Source organism: Salmo salar, chromosome 24, assembly GCF_965601325.2.
Source record: "Salmo salar chromosome 24, fSalSal1, whole genome shotgun sequence".
Taxonomy (NCBI): Eukaryota; Metazoa; Chordata; class Actinopteri; order Salmoniformes; family Salmonidae; genus Salmo; species Salmo salar.
Genome location: NC_138314.1, coordinates 44,352,861 through 44,365,930, shown reverse-complemented (window position 1 = coordinate 44,365,930; position 13,070 = coordinate 44,352,861). Strand labels below are relative to the sequence as shown.

General features: G+C 42.5%; 1 protein-coding gene across 1 annotated transcript; it reads right to left on the bottom strand.

The window, feature by feature from the left end:
* Positions 1-1,139: 1,139 nt before the first annotated feature.
* LOC145863986 (extracellular matrix organizing protein FRAS1) lies at positions 1,140-12,540 on the bottom strand. Its single transcript, XM_082968729.1, has 4 exons — positions 12,122-12,540; positions 8,270-8,418; positions 4,040-4,202; positions 1,140-2,649 (listed from the first exon to the last, which is right to left on the bottom strand). Exons 1-4 carry the CDS (start codon positions 12,362-12,364, stop codon positions 2,482-2,484), a joined length of 723 nt encoding a protein of 240 aa, XP_082824855.1. The 5' UTR covers positions 12,365-12,540; the 3' UTR covers positions 1,140-2,481.
* Positions 12,541-13,070: the final 530 nt, after the last annotated feature.

Here is a 13,070-nt window from a genome sequence, read left to right as displayed (position 1 = left end):
TAAACATTTAATGGAACCAATATACACAGGCAGTTAGGAAAGCAAAGGCTAGCTTTATCAAACATCCTGTAGCACAAACTCCAAAAAGTTATGGGACACTGTAAAGTCCATGGAGAATAAGAGCACCTCCTCCCAACTGCCCACTGCACTGAGGCTAGGAAACACTGTCACCACCGATAAATCCATGATAATTGAGAATTTCAATAAGCATTTTTCTACAGCTGGCCATGCTTTCCACCTGGCCACCTCTACCCTGGTCAATAGCCCTGTACCCCCCACAGCAACTTGCCAAGACTCCCTCATTTCTCCTTCACCCAAATACAGAAAGCTGATGTTCTGAAAGAGCTGAAAAATCTGGACCCCTACAAATCAGCAGGACTAGACAATCTGGACCCTCTCTTTCTAAAATGATCAGCCGAAATTGTTGCAACCCCTACTACTAGCCTTTTGTATCGTCTGAGATCCCCAAAGATTGGAAAGCTGCCGCGGTCATCCCCCTCTTCAAAGGGGGAGACGCGCTAGACCCAAACTGCTATAGACCTATATCTATCCTACTCTGCCTTTCTAATGTCTTCGAAAGCCAAGTTAACAAACAGATCACCGACCATTTCGAATCCCACCGTACCTTCTCCGCGATGCAATCTGGTTTCCGAGCAGGTCATGGGTGCACCTCAACCACGCTCAAGGTCCTAAACGATATCATAACCTCCATCGATAAGAGACAATACTGTGCAGCTGTATTCATCGACCTGGCCAAGGCTTTCGACTCTGTCAATCACCGTATTCTTATCGGCAGACTCAACAGCCTTGGTTTCTCAAATGACTGCCTCACCTGGTTCACCAACTACTTCTCAGACAGAGTTCAGTGTGGCAAATCGGAGGGCCTGTTGTCCGAACCTTTGGCAGTCTCAATGGGGGTGCCACAGGGTTCAATTCTTGGGCCAACTCTTTTCTCTGTATACATCAATGATGTCGTTCTTGCTGCTGGTGATTCTCTGATCCACCTCTATGCAGACGATACCATTCTCTATATACATCTGGCCCTTCTTTGGACACTGTGTTAACTAACCTCCAGACAAGCTTCAATGCCATACAACTCTCCTTTCGTGGCCTCCAACTGCTCTTAAATGCAAGTAAAACTAAATGCATGCTCTTCAACCGATCGCTGCCTGCACCTGCCCGCCTGTCCAGCATCACCTACTCTGGACGGTTCTGACTTAGAATATGTGGACAACTACAAATACCTAGGTGTCTGGTTAGACTGTAAACTCTCCTTCCAGACTCACATCAAACATCTCCAATCCAAAGTTAAATCTAGAATTGGCTTCCTATTTCGCAACAAAGCATCCTTCACTCATGCTGCCAAACATACCCCCGTAAAACTGACCATCCTACTGATCCTCGACTTCGGCGATGTCATCTATAAAATAGCCTCCAACACTCTACTCAGCAAATTGGATGTCGTCTATCACAGTGCCATCCGTTTTGTCACCAAATCCCCATATACTACCCACCACTGCGACCTGTATGCTCTCGTTACCTGGCCCTCGCTTCATATTTGTCGCCAAACCCACTGGTTCCAGGTCATCTATAGGTCTTTGCTGGGTAAAGCCCCGCCTTATCTCAGCTCACTGGTCACCATAGCAGCACCCAGCCGTAGCACACGCTCCAGCAGGTATATTTCACTGGTCACCCACAAAGCCAATTCCTCATTTGGCCGCCTTTCCTTCCAGTTCTCTGCTGCCAAAGACAAACGAATTGCAAAAATCACTGAAGCTGGACACTCATATATTTTGCAACTTTGCACCCAAGTATCTCTACTTGCACATTCAGCTTCTGCACATCTATCACTCCAGTGTTTAATTGCTAAATTGTAATTATTTCGCCACTAAGGCCTATTTATTGCCTTACCTCCCTAATCTTACCTCATTTGCACACACTGTATATAGACTTTTTTTTCTATTAAGTTATTGACTGAATATTTTGTTTATTCCATGTGTAACTCTGTGTTGTTGTTTCTGTCGCACTGCTTTGCTTTATCTTGGCCAGGTCACAGTTGTAAATGAGAACTTGTTCTCAACTAGCCTACCTGGTAAAATAAAGGTGAAATACATTATTTTTTTTATTTTTTTTTACATTTGAACATCTTGGCCATGTTCTGTTATAATCTCCACCCGGCACAGCCAGAAGAGGACAGGTCACCCCTCATAGCCTGGTTCCTCTCTAGGTTTCTTCCTAGGTTCTGGCCTTTCTAGGGAGATTTTCCTAGCCACCATTTTTCTACACCTGCATTGCTTGCTGTCTGGGGTTTTAGGCTGGGTTTCGATACAGCACTTTGTGACATCAGCTGGTGTAAGAAGGGCCTTATAAATACATTTGATTGATTGATTGATTGATTGATTGATTGGAACCAGGGACTGTAGTGACGCCTCTTGCACTGAGATTCAGTGCCATGGACCACAGCGTCAGTCGGGACATTATTCAGTTGAATGAATCCCCCCCCACACACACACCTCTTCCTATTGTGTTCTCAATGAAGCCATATTTGGGTACGGTGATCATCCAAACCAGCAGATCCTTGTTGGGTGTGTCCAGATCTGATACAATGATATGATTGGTTGACAGCTGGACTCGTCCTCCTCCCTGGACCTAGAAAAACACAACATAGACACTTGCATAACATTTCACATTGGGTGAGAGCGCTTCTAGGGATAGTATGAAGTAGCCCCTAAATATCTACTGATCTGAAGTCAGTTTAGTCCTTTCCAATCTAATCTTTACAGCTAGGATTGTATAAGGTAACGCTGATCCTAGTTCTGTGCCTATAAGGGCTACGTCCACCCCAAGCTTAATTTGGCATGTAGTACATCTGATCCTGCCAGTCAACGTTACCGAGCTGTATGATTCTGAATATAGACCACATTCTATAGAAATAGAATGACTAGAACTGACATCCCAATTCCAATACCAGTCAAAATGACTAGAACTGACATCCCCATTCCATTACCAGTCAGAATGACTGGAACTGACATCCCCATTCCATTACCAGTCAAAATGACTGGAACTGACATCCCCATTCCATTACCAGTCAGAATGACTGGAACTGACATCCCTATTCCATTACGAGTCAAAATGACAAGAACTGACATCCCCATTCCATTACCAGTCAGAATGACTAGAACTGACATCCCCATTCCATTACCAGTCAGAATGACTGGAACTGACATCCCCATTCCATTACCAGTCAAAATGACTGGAACTGACATCCCCATTCCATTACCAGTCAGAATGACTAGAACTGACATCCCCATTCCATTACCAGTCAAAATGACTGGAACTGACATCCCCATTCCATTACCAGTCAGAATGACTGGAACTGACATCCCCATTCCATTACCAGTCAGAATGACTAGAACTGACATCCCCATTCCATTACCAGTCAAAATGACTGGAACTGACATCCCCATTCCATTACCAGTCAAAATGACTGGAACTGACATCCCCATTCCATTACCAGTCAAAATGCAAGACTCCTTCACATCATGATGACCACGGCCCCGGGTAGTGATGACGATTGACTATTTTCTGTTATGTTATACATAACCCTGGTGTTAGACACTCACACACATAAACACATAGGCAGACAGGCAGACAAGCAGACAGGTAGACAAGCAGACAGACAGGCAGGCAGGCAGGCAGGCAGGCAGGCAGGCAGGCAGGCAGGCAGAGCAGGCAGGCAGACAGACAGACAGACAGACAGACAGACAGACAGACAGACAGACAGACAGACAGACAGACAGACAGACAGACAGACAGACACACAGCCAGAGAGGCACGCAGGCATGCTAGCACACAGGCACGCACAAACACACGCAGCACACAGGCACACACACACATACGCACACACAGCGTTAGACACTGGTCGACTGAGCGTTGCATCAGATGTATTGCCTAGTGTTGCTTCATCTGCTTCCGACCATCGGTCTCTGCTCCATAGCAACTGTCTCTAAGCCAGCTGAGCCCTGGGAGGTGTGTGTACCTTGATGCCACTGCGGACAGTGACCACTGGAGGCTGTGTCCGCTTGGAGGTGATGGTGATGGTACACATCTGGTTGTCAAGGCGATTGTTTTCACCGTCGTAAACAATGAAATGGAAGATGTCTGTCACTGGTTGGTTTCCTGTCTCAAAGGAAGTGATGTACCTAACAGGAAGGAAGTTTCCGCAAAGTTAATCCGAAAACATAGCCTTCACGGAAAACAAACCAAAACAATAATAATTAGTATTTTTTTTTAAACGTCTAAGCTGATGCATAGTATCATCTTCTAGATGCATTATTGGTGCATTATCAGTGCATTATTGGTGCATTATCAGTGCATTATTGGTGCATTATCAGTGCATTATTGGTGCATTAACAGTGCATTATTGTTGTATTATTGGTGCATTATCGGTGTATTATCAGTGCATTATTGGTGCATTATCAGTGCATTATCAGTGCATTAACAGTGCATTAACAGTGCATTATTATTGTATTATTGGTGCATTATCAGTGTATTATCGGTGCATTATTGGTGCATTATCAGTGCATTATTGGTGCATTAACAGTGCATTAGTATTGTATTATTGGTGCATTATCGGTGTATTATCAGTGCATTATTGGTGCATTATCAGTGCATTATTGGTGCATTAACAGTGCATTATTATTGTATTATTGGTGCATTATCAGTGCATTATTGGTGCATTATCAGTGCGTTATCAGTGCATTATCGGTGCATTATCAGTGCATTATCGGTGCATTAACAGTGCATTATTATTGTATTATTGGTGCATTATCGGTGTATTATCAGTGCATTATCGGTGCATTAACAGTGCATTAGCGGTGCATTATCATTTCATTATCGGTGCATTATTTGTGCATCCGCAGTGCATTATTGTTATCAGTTGAAAAGTTGCAACGTAGAAAGAGGACATATAATATAAGATGATTATAAAACGTTATAAGGGGTTCATACATTATAAAGCGCTTATAACAAGTAATAATGCATTAAACCTGTTGGATTTAAAGGACCAGCGCAGTCAAAAAACATGATTTTTCCTGTGTTTTATATATATTTCCACACTATGAGGTTGGAAAAATACTGTGAAATTGGGAACATTTTGATAGTATAAGATTATACGAGCTGTTTGAAAAGCCTGCCTGAAATTTCAGCCTGTTTTGATGGGATGGAGTTTTGGCCAGCCTGGTGACATCACCATGCGGTAAATTAGTTAATAGACCAATAAGAAAGAGAGTTCCAAACCTCTCTGCCAATAATAGCTAATTTAGACAGTCCTAGACAAATTCTAGCTTGAGAATTGTTTGTATTTTAAAGAAGTAATTTTTGTTTCTTTTTGACCATTTTAAAAGGGAGAGTCAGTTGTAAATGACGTCGCCATGAGCAGCACCGCAGATGTTGAGATGAGCGAGATGCAGGACTTGGCTCTCACACAGTCACACACAGTATCTGTTCATGTGCATGGGTTCACTTCACACTGTTGCAGTGCGGCAGCCACGGGATCAAAACAGCTGAGAAGTTGAGCATCACGCTTCAACGCTCTTAGTTGTAACCAGTACGCTGTTTACTTTCTGGGTCTACGTCATATCACTGAGTCTACATTCAAGAAACCCTAGTTTAGGAAACCACTGTGAGGAGTACGGCCACAACACTTGATTTGGATGTGAGCTGAGTCTACCTTTAATTGACAACAACCACAGTAAGGTACTTCATTGATACCCTGAAAGGATTTGATTTTGAGATAAAAAAAAAAAAAACGTGTTACCAAATAATGTTATTACATTTTATAGCCTGAATTATGTCTATATCATGACCAAGTCTAGGTCCAAGAGGTTTCTAAACAGCTTCTACCCCCAAGCCATAAGACTACTGAACATCTAGTCAAATGGCTACCCAGACTATTTGCATTGCCCCCCCTTCCCTCTCCACACACTGCCACTATCTGTTGTCATCTATACGTAGTCACTTTAATTAACTCTACCTACATGTACATTTTAGCTCAACTAACCGGTGTCCCTGCACATTGACTCTGTACCGGCACCCCCCTGTATATATTGTTCTTTTTTAATGCTGTTCTTTAATTACTTGTTACTTTTATTCCTTATTCTTATCAGTATTTTTTGAAACTGCAATGTCGGTTAGGGGCTCGTAAGCAAGCATTTCACTGTTAGGTCTACACCTGTTGTATTCAGCATTTCACTGTTAGGTCTACTACACCTGTTGTATTCAGCATTTCACTGTTAGGTCTACACCCTGTTGTATTCAGCATTTCACTGTAAGGTCTACTACACCTGTTGTATTCAGCATTTCACTGTTAGGTCTACACCTGTTGTATTCAGCATTTCACTGTAAGGTCTACTACACCTGTTGTATTCAGCATTTCACTGTCAGGTCTACTACACCTGTTGTATTCAGCATTTCACTGTAAGGTCTACTACACCTGTTCTATTCAGCATTTCACTGTAAGGTCTACACCTGTTGTATTCGGCGCATGTGACTAATGAAATTTGATGACCAATGGGGGGAATAGATTAGTGATTCCCCTCACACGAATATAACATTTTACACAAGACCTTCATAATCTGCTGAATGTCACGGTCGTCGTAGTAAGTGGACCAAGGCGCAGCGGGTCGAGTGCTCATCTTAACTTTATTAGTGAACACTTAAATAAACAAAACAAGAACCGAACTAACACTCTTGCAGGCTAAATACGGCAGTGCTAAGAACAACCTCCCACAATACCCATAACAAACATACTCCTAAATATAGGACCTTCAATCAGAGGCAACGATAACCAGCTGACTCCAATTGAAGGCCCCAATCCCAATTACCTAAACCTAGATCTAAACACCCTAGAATAGACATAGAAATATACAAACATAGAACAATGACCAAAACCCCAGAATACATAAATCAAACACCCCTCTACATAAACACACACTCAAACCATATAAAACAAATACCCCCTGCCACGTTCTGACCAAACAACAATAACAAATAACCCCTTTACTGGTCAGGACGTGACACTGACAGGTACTAAATACATCTAAATATCCTCTCATATCTCACGTCGCAAAAACACCACTATAAAACCTAATACTGTATAAGCTCTTTAATAACTAGCGAAAGTTACCTGAATATAATATAATATTTTCTAATCCTCTACAATAAAACGGAGCATCATCTCATCTGTATGTTGTACTGCACAGAGCGGCAGTCTGCCAAGCAGGACTAATACAGGTGATATAAACACAGCCCCAGAGATGTTTCTCTGATATCATAACCGCCATCGTGCTAATTGCAGTAAAGCTAATCAGAAGCACATTTTTTAGATAATGGTTTTCATTTTGATGCCTCTCAGAAGACTGTTGCGTCTGTGAGTGTGTGTGTGTGTGCGTGCGTGCGCGTGTGCGTGCATGCGTGAGTTTCGCAGGTGGTTTGTATTTAACGTTCGCTAATTAGACTTGCTAATTGAGCTTAGCGGTTTCCCATATATCGTCACTTAAACACAATAAATATTTTTCTACCGTTTCTAATTTGTAGCCAGGATTTTACAGAGCCCTCAGAGGGAGAATTTTGATGTGTTTTTTTTTATTTTTTATAGCAGTTATACTCTAAGGAGTGATGGAAGGAAGAAGCCATTATTTTAACCGAAGACTCTCGGCTAGATTGTTACTGCAGACCTAAATGAGAATTGTTCTCAATTAAATAACCTGGGTCGATTAAATCTAAATGAGATAGAAATAAATATCTAGCCGGCAGAGAACATATTGTCTCAATAATTCCTGCAATAACAACAGAGGAGCTGGTAGGAATGAATACCAAGAATGTGAGATTATTATTGGAAGGCTTTGACTACATCATAACGGTCCAAAGTGGATCCCCATCTCCTTCATCTGAAGAAGTGTACAACAGAATTTACATTTTAACCTGTCCGGACTCTTACAGATCAGTGCAGATGAGATGAAAAGCAAACAGGAAGAGGAAGCTACGGTAGATTAATTAGATGTACTGGTTAGTTTCAGATGTCTCTTACCTGATCCTGTGTTTGTTGATGTGGTCCACGGGGAAAGAGGAGTGTTCTCTCTCTCTCTCTCTCTCTCTCTCTCTCTCTCTCTCTCTCTCTCTCTCTCTCTCCTCTCTCTCTTCTCTCTCTCTCTCTCTCTCTCTCTCTCTCTCTCTCTCTCTCTCTCTCTGTGTGTGTGTATTTCTCTACCTGATCCTGTGTTTGTTGATGTCGTCCATGGTGAAAGAGGAGTACTGTGTCATCTCGTGGTCTGAGTCTGACCCTGTCCTGGTCAGGATGCCGTACATAGGAACAGACACCAGCTGAATACGTATCTTGTCATCTGGAGAGGTGTCGCTCTGCAAAAAAATATGAGCACATATTTCATTTCATATTATCACCAACGTTCCCTGAAATATTTTGGGCCACTGAGCAAAATGTTTAGGTCTTATGCTGCGGAAACTTGAATGTTGTGAGAATGTGCCAGCGCATTTAAAGTGAACACTGAGGATGTACCCTTACAGTATATCAGACAGTATCCAACAGGGCTATTGCGGCTGTTTGGGCATTAATGTAGGGCTACCAACAAAACCAAAGAAGCAAACCACATAACATTTTCACATGGTAGCCTAAAAATGTGGTGTTCAATTCAGGCCGACATCACATGACACTTTTAAAAAGGATTTTACATTATGAAGGGCTTGACATGAATGAATGATGTTTTACTTATGTATGTAACACCATGGAGACTGTAAAGAAAATGCATTGTATTGTGTTTTATGATGCAAGAAACCACTTTACCTAATTAAATGAATTAATATAACCAAACAGAGAATTAGATCATGTAGGCTAGCGCACTGTCTAATACCTTATTTGCATATTCAACCCTGTCTCAAAATACAACACTGCCCCTTTCATTAAAACAAGCTTTTTTCCCGAGTGGCTTTTCAAAGGCAGCTTGAAAGGCAGCCTACGAGCTTTGTGCTCTTGTAGGAAGCAGTCACTTCCCATTGCTGACCTATACTTATCTATAACTGGGCTAATAACTTACTAACCATATAGGCCAGGTGAGTGTATTAACCATATAACCCAGGTGAGTGTACTAACCATATAACCCAGGTGAGTGTATTAACCATATAACCCAGGTGAGTGGACTAACCATATAACACAGGTGAGTGTATTAACCATATAGCCCAGGTGAGTGTACTAACCATATAACACAGGTGAGTGTACTAACCATATAACACAGGTGAGTGTATTAACTATATAACCCAGGTTAGTGTACTGACCATATAACCCAGGTGAGTGTATTAACCATATAGCCCAGGTGAGTGTATTAACCATATAACCCAGGTGAGTGTACTAACCATATAACCCAGGTGAGTGTACTAACCATATAACACAGGTGAGTGTACTAACCATATAACACAGGTGAGTGTATTAACTATATAACCCAGGTTAGTGTACTGACCATATAACCCAGGTGAGTGTACTAACCATATAACACAGGTGAGTGTACTAACCATATAACCCAGGTGAGTGTATTAACCATATAACCCAGGTGAGTGTACTGACCATATAGCCCAGGTGAGTGTATTAACCATATAGCCCAGGTGAGTGTACTAACCATATAACACAGGTGAGTGTATTAACTATATAACCCAGGTTAGTGTACTGACCATATAGCCCAGGTGAGTGTATTAACCATATAGCCCAGGTGAGTGTACTAACCATATAACCCAGGTGAGTGTACTAACCATATAACCCAGGTGAGTGTATTAACCATATAACCCAGGTGAGTATATAGCCCAGGTGAGTGTACTGCCCATATAGCCCAGGTTAGTGTACTAACCATATAGCCCAGGTGAGTGTATTAACCATATAACCCAGGTGAGTGTACTAACCATATAACCCAGGTGAGTGTACTAACCATATAGCCCAGGTGAGTGTACTAACCATATAGCCCAGGTGAGTGTACTAACCATATAACCCAGGTGAGTGTACTAACCATATAGCCCAGGTGAGTGTACTAACCATATAACCCAGGTGAGTGGACTAACCATATAACCCAGGTGAGTGTACTAACCATATAGCCCAGGTGAGTGGACTAACCATATAACCCAGGTGAGTGTATTAACCATATAACCCAGGTGAGTGTACTAACCATATAACACAGGTGAGTGTACTAACCATATAACCCAGGTGAGTGTATTAACCATATAGCCCAGGTGAGTGGACTAACCATATAACCCAGGTGAGTGTACTAACCATATAACTCAGGTGAGTGTACTAACCATATAGCCCAGGTGAATGTACTAACCATATAACCCAGGTGAGTGTACTAACCATATAACCCAGGTGAGTGGACTAACCATATAACCCAGGTGAGTGTACTAACCATATAACCCAGGTGAGTGTATTAACCATATAGCCCAGGTGAGTGTATTAACCATATAGCCCAGGTGAGTGTACTGACCATATAACCCAGGTGAGTGTACTAACCATATAGCCCAGGTGAGTGAACTGACCATATAACCCAGGTGAGTGTACTGACCATATAACCCAGGTGAGTGTACTGACCATATAGCCCAGGTGAGTGTACTGACCATATAACCCAGGTGAGTGTACTGACCATATAACCCAGGTGAGTGTACTGACCATATAGCCCAGGTGAGTGTACTGACCATATAACCCAGGTGAGTGTACTAACCATATAGCCCAGGTGAGTGTACTGACCATATAACCCAGGTGAGTGTACTAACCATATAACCCAGGTGAGTGGACTAACCATATAACCCAGGTGAGTGTACTGACCATATAACCCAGGTGAGTGTATTAACCATATAGCCCAGGTGAGTGTACTGACCATATAGCCCAGGTGAGTGTACTGACCATATAACCCAGGTGAGTGTACTAACCATATAGCCCAGGTGAGTGTACTAACCATATAACCCAGGTGAGTGTACTAACCATATAACCCAGGTGAGTGTATTAACCATATAGCCCAGGTGAGTGTACTGACCATATAACCCAGGTGAGTGTACTAACCATATAACACAGGTGAGTGTATTAACCATATAACCCAGGTGAGTGTACTAACCATATAACCCAGGTGAGTGAACTAACCATATAACCCAGGTGAGTGTATTAACCATATAGCCCAGGTGAGTGGACTAACCATATAACCCAGGTGAGTGGACTAACCATATAGCCCAGGTGAGTGTATTAACCATATAACCCAGGTGAGTGTATTAACCATATTACCCAGGTGAGTGTACTGACCATATAACCCAGGTGAGTGTACTGACCATATAACCCAGGTGAGTGTACTAACCATATAACCCAGGTGAGTGTATTAACCATATAGCCCAGGTGAGTGTACTGACCATATAACCCAGGTGAGTGTACTAACCATATAGCCCAGGTGAGTGTACTGACCATATAACCCAGGTGAGTGTACTGACCATATAACCCAGGTGAGTGTACTAACCATATAACCCAGGTGAGTGTATTAACCATATAACCCAGGTGAGTGTACTAACCATATAACACAGGTGAGTGTATTAACCATATAGCCCAGGTGAGTGTACTGACCATATAACCCAGGTGAGTGTACTAACCATATAACCCAGGTGAGTGTACTGACCATATAACCCAGTTGAGTGTACTGACCATATAACCCAGGTGAGTGTACTAACCATATAACCCAGGTGAGTGTACTGACCATATAACCCAGGTGAGTGGACTAACCATATAACCCAGGTGAGTGTACTAACCATATAGCCCAGGTGAGTGTACTAACCATATAACCCAGGTGAGTGTACTAACCATATAGCCCAGGTGAGTGTACTAACCATATAACCCAGGTGAGTGTACTGACCATATAGCCCAGGTGAGTGTACTGACCATATAACCCAGGTGAGTGTACTAACCATATAGCCCAGGTGAGTGTACTAACCATATAACCCAGGTGAGTGTACTAACCATATAACCCAGGTGAGTGTACTGACCATATAGCCCAGGTGAGTGTACTGACCATATAACCCAGGTGAGTGTACTGACCATATAACCCAGGTGAGTGCGTCTGATGACACTACTACTGTTCTCAGGAACCTCCATGGACAGCAGGGCCTCTGGGTCTCTCCTGGGCCCGTCGCCCCCGACGCCCAACACAACCACCTGTACCACCGCTGTCGCCATGGAGGAGCCGTCTGTAACAGTGAAGGTGATGGCGTCCTCGTCAGCGGAGAGTCCGGAATGTTCATACTGCAGAACGTTATGGGTCACATCACTGAAGGAAAACATGTCACCTGGAGGGGATAAATGACAAGTTTAATCATTGTGTTAAATATAAACATACCTGGAACAAAACAAGGAGGAGCGTTTCATTAATATACGTCTTAGTTGGTGAATACCTTGGTTGGTGAATACCTTGGTTGATGAATACCTTGGTTGATGAATACCTTGGTTGGTGAATACCTTGGTTGGTGAATACCTTGGTTGATGAATACCTTGGTTGGTGAATACCTTGGTTGATGAATACCTTGGTTGATGAATACCTTGGTTGGTGAATACCTTGGTTGGTGAATACCTTGGTTGGTGAATACCTTGGTTGATGAATACCTTGGTTGGTGAATACCTTGGTTGATGAATACCTTGGTTGGTGAATACCTTGGTTGATGAATACCTCGGTTGATGAATACCTTGGTTGGTGAATACCTTGGTTGGTGAATACCTTGGTTGGTGAATACCTTGGTTGATGAATACCTTGGTTGGTGAATACCTTGGTTGATGAATACCTTGGTTGGTGAATACCTTGGTTGATGAATACCTTGGTTGGTGAATACCTTGTTTGATGAATACCTTGGTTGGTGAATACCTTGTTTGATGAATACCTTGGTTGGTGAATACCTTGATTGATGAAAACCTTGGTTGGTGAATACCTTGGTTGATGAATACCTTGGTTGATGAATACCTTGGTTGGTGAATACCTTGGTTGGTGAATACCTTG

Excerpts from the sequence above, each read along its gene's own strand:
- LOC145863986 (XM_082968729.1), bottom strand. The coding sequence starts at position 12,364 with ATGTTTTCCTTCAGTGATGTGACCCATAACGTTCTGCAGTATGAACAT. Across the intron at positions 8,419-12,121 it reads GCACTCACCTGGGTTATATG|AGCGACACCTCTCCAGATGA; the intron begins GTCAGTACACTC and ends ATTTTTTTGCAG. Across the intron at positions 2,650-4,039 it reads CTGTCCGCAGTGGCATCAAG|GTCCAGGGAGGAGGACGAGT; the intron begins GTACACACACCT and ends GTGTTTTTCTAG.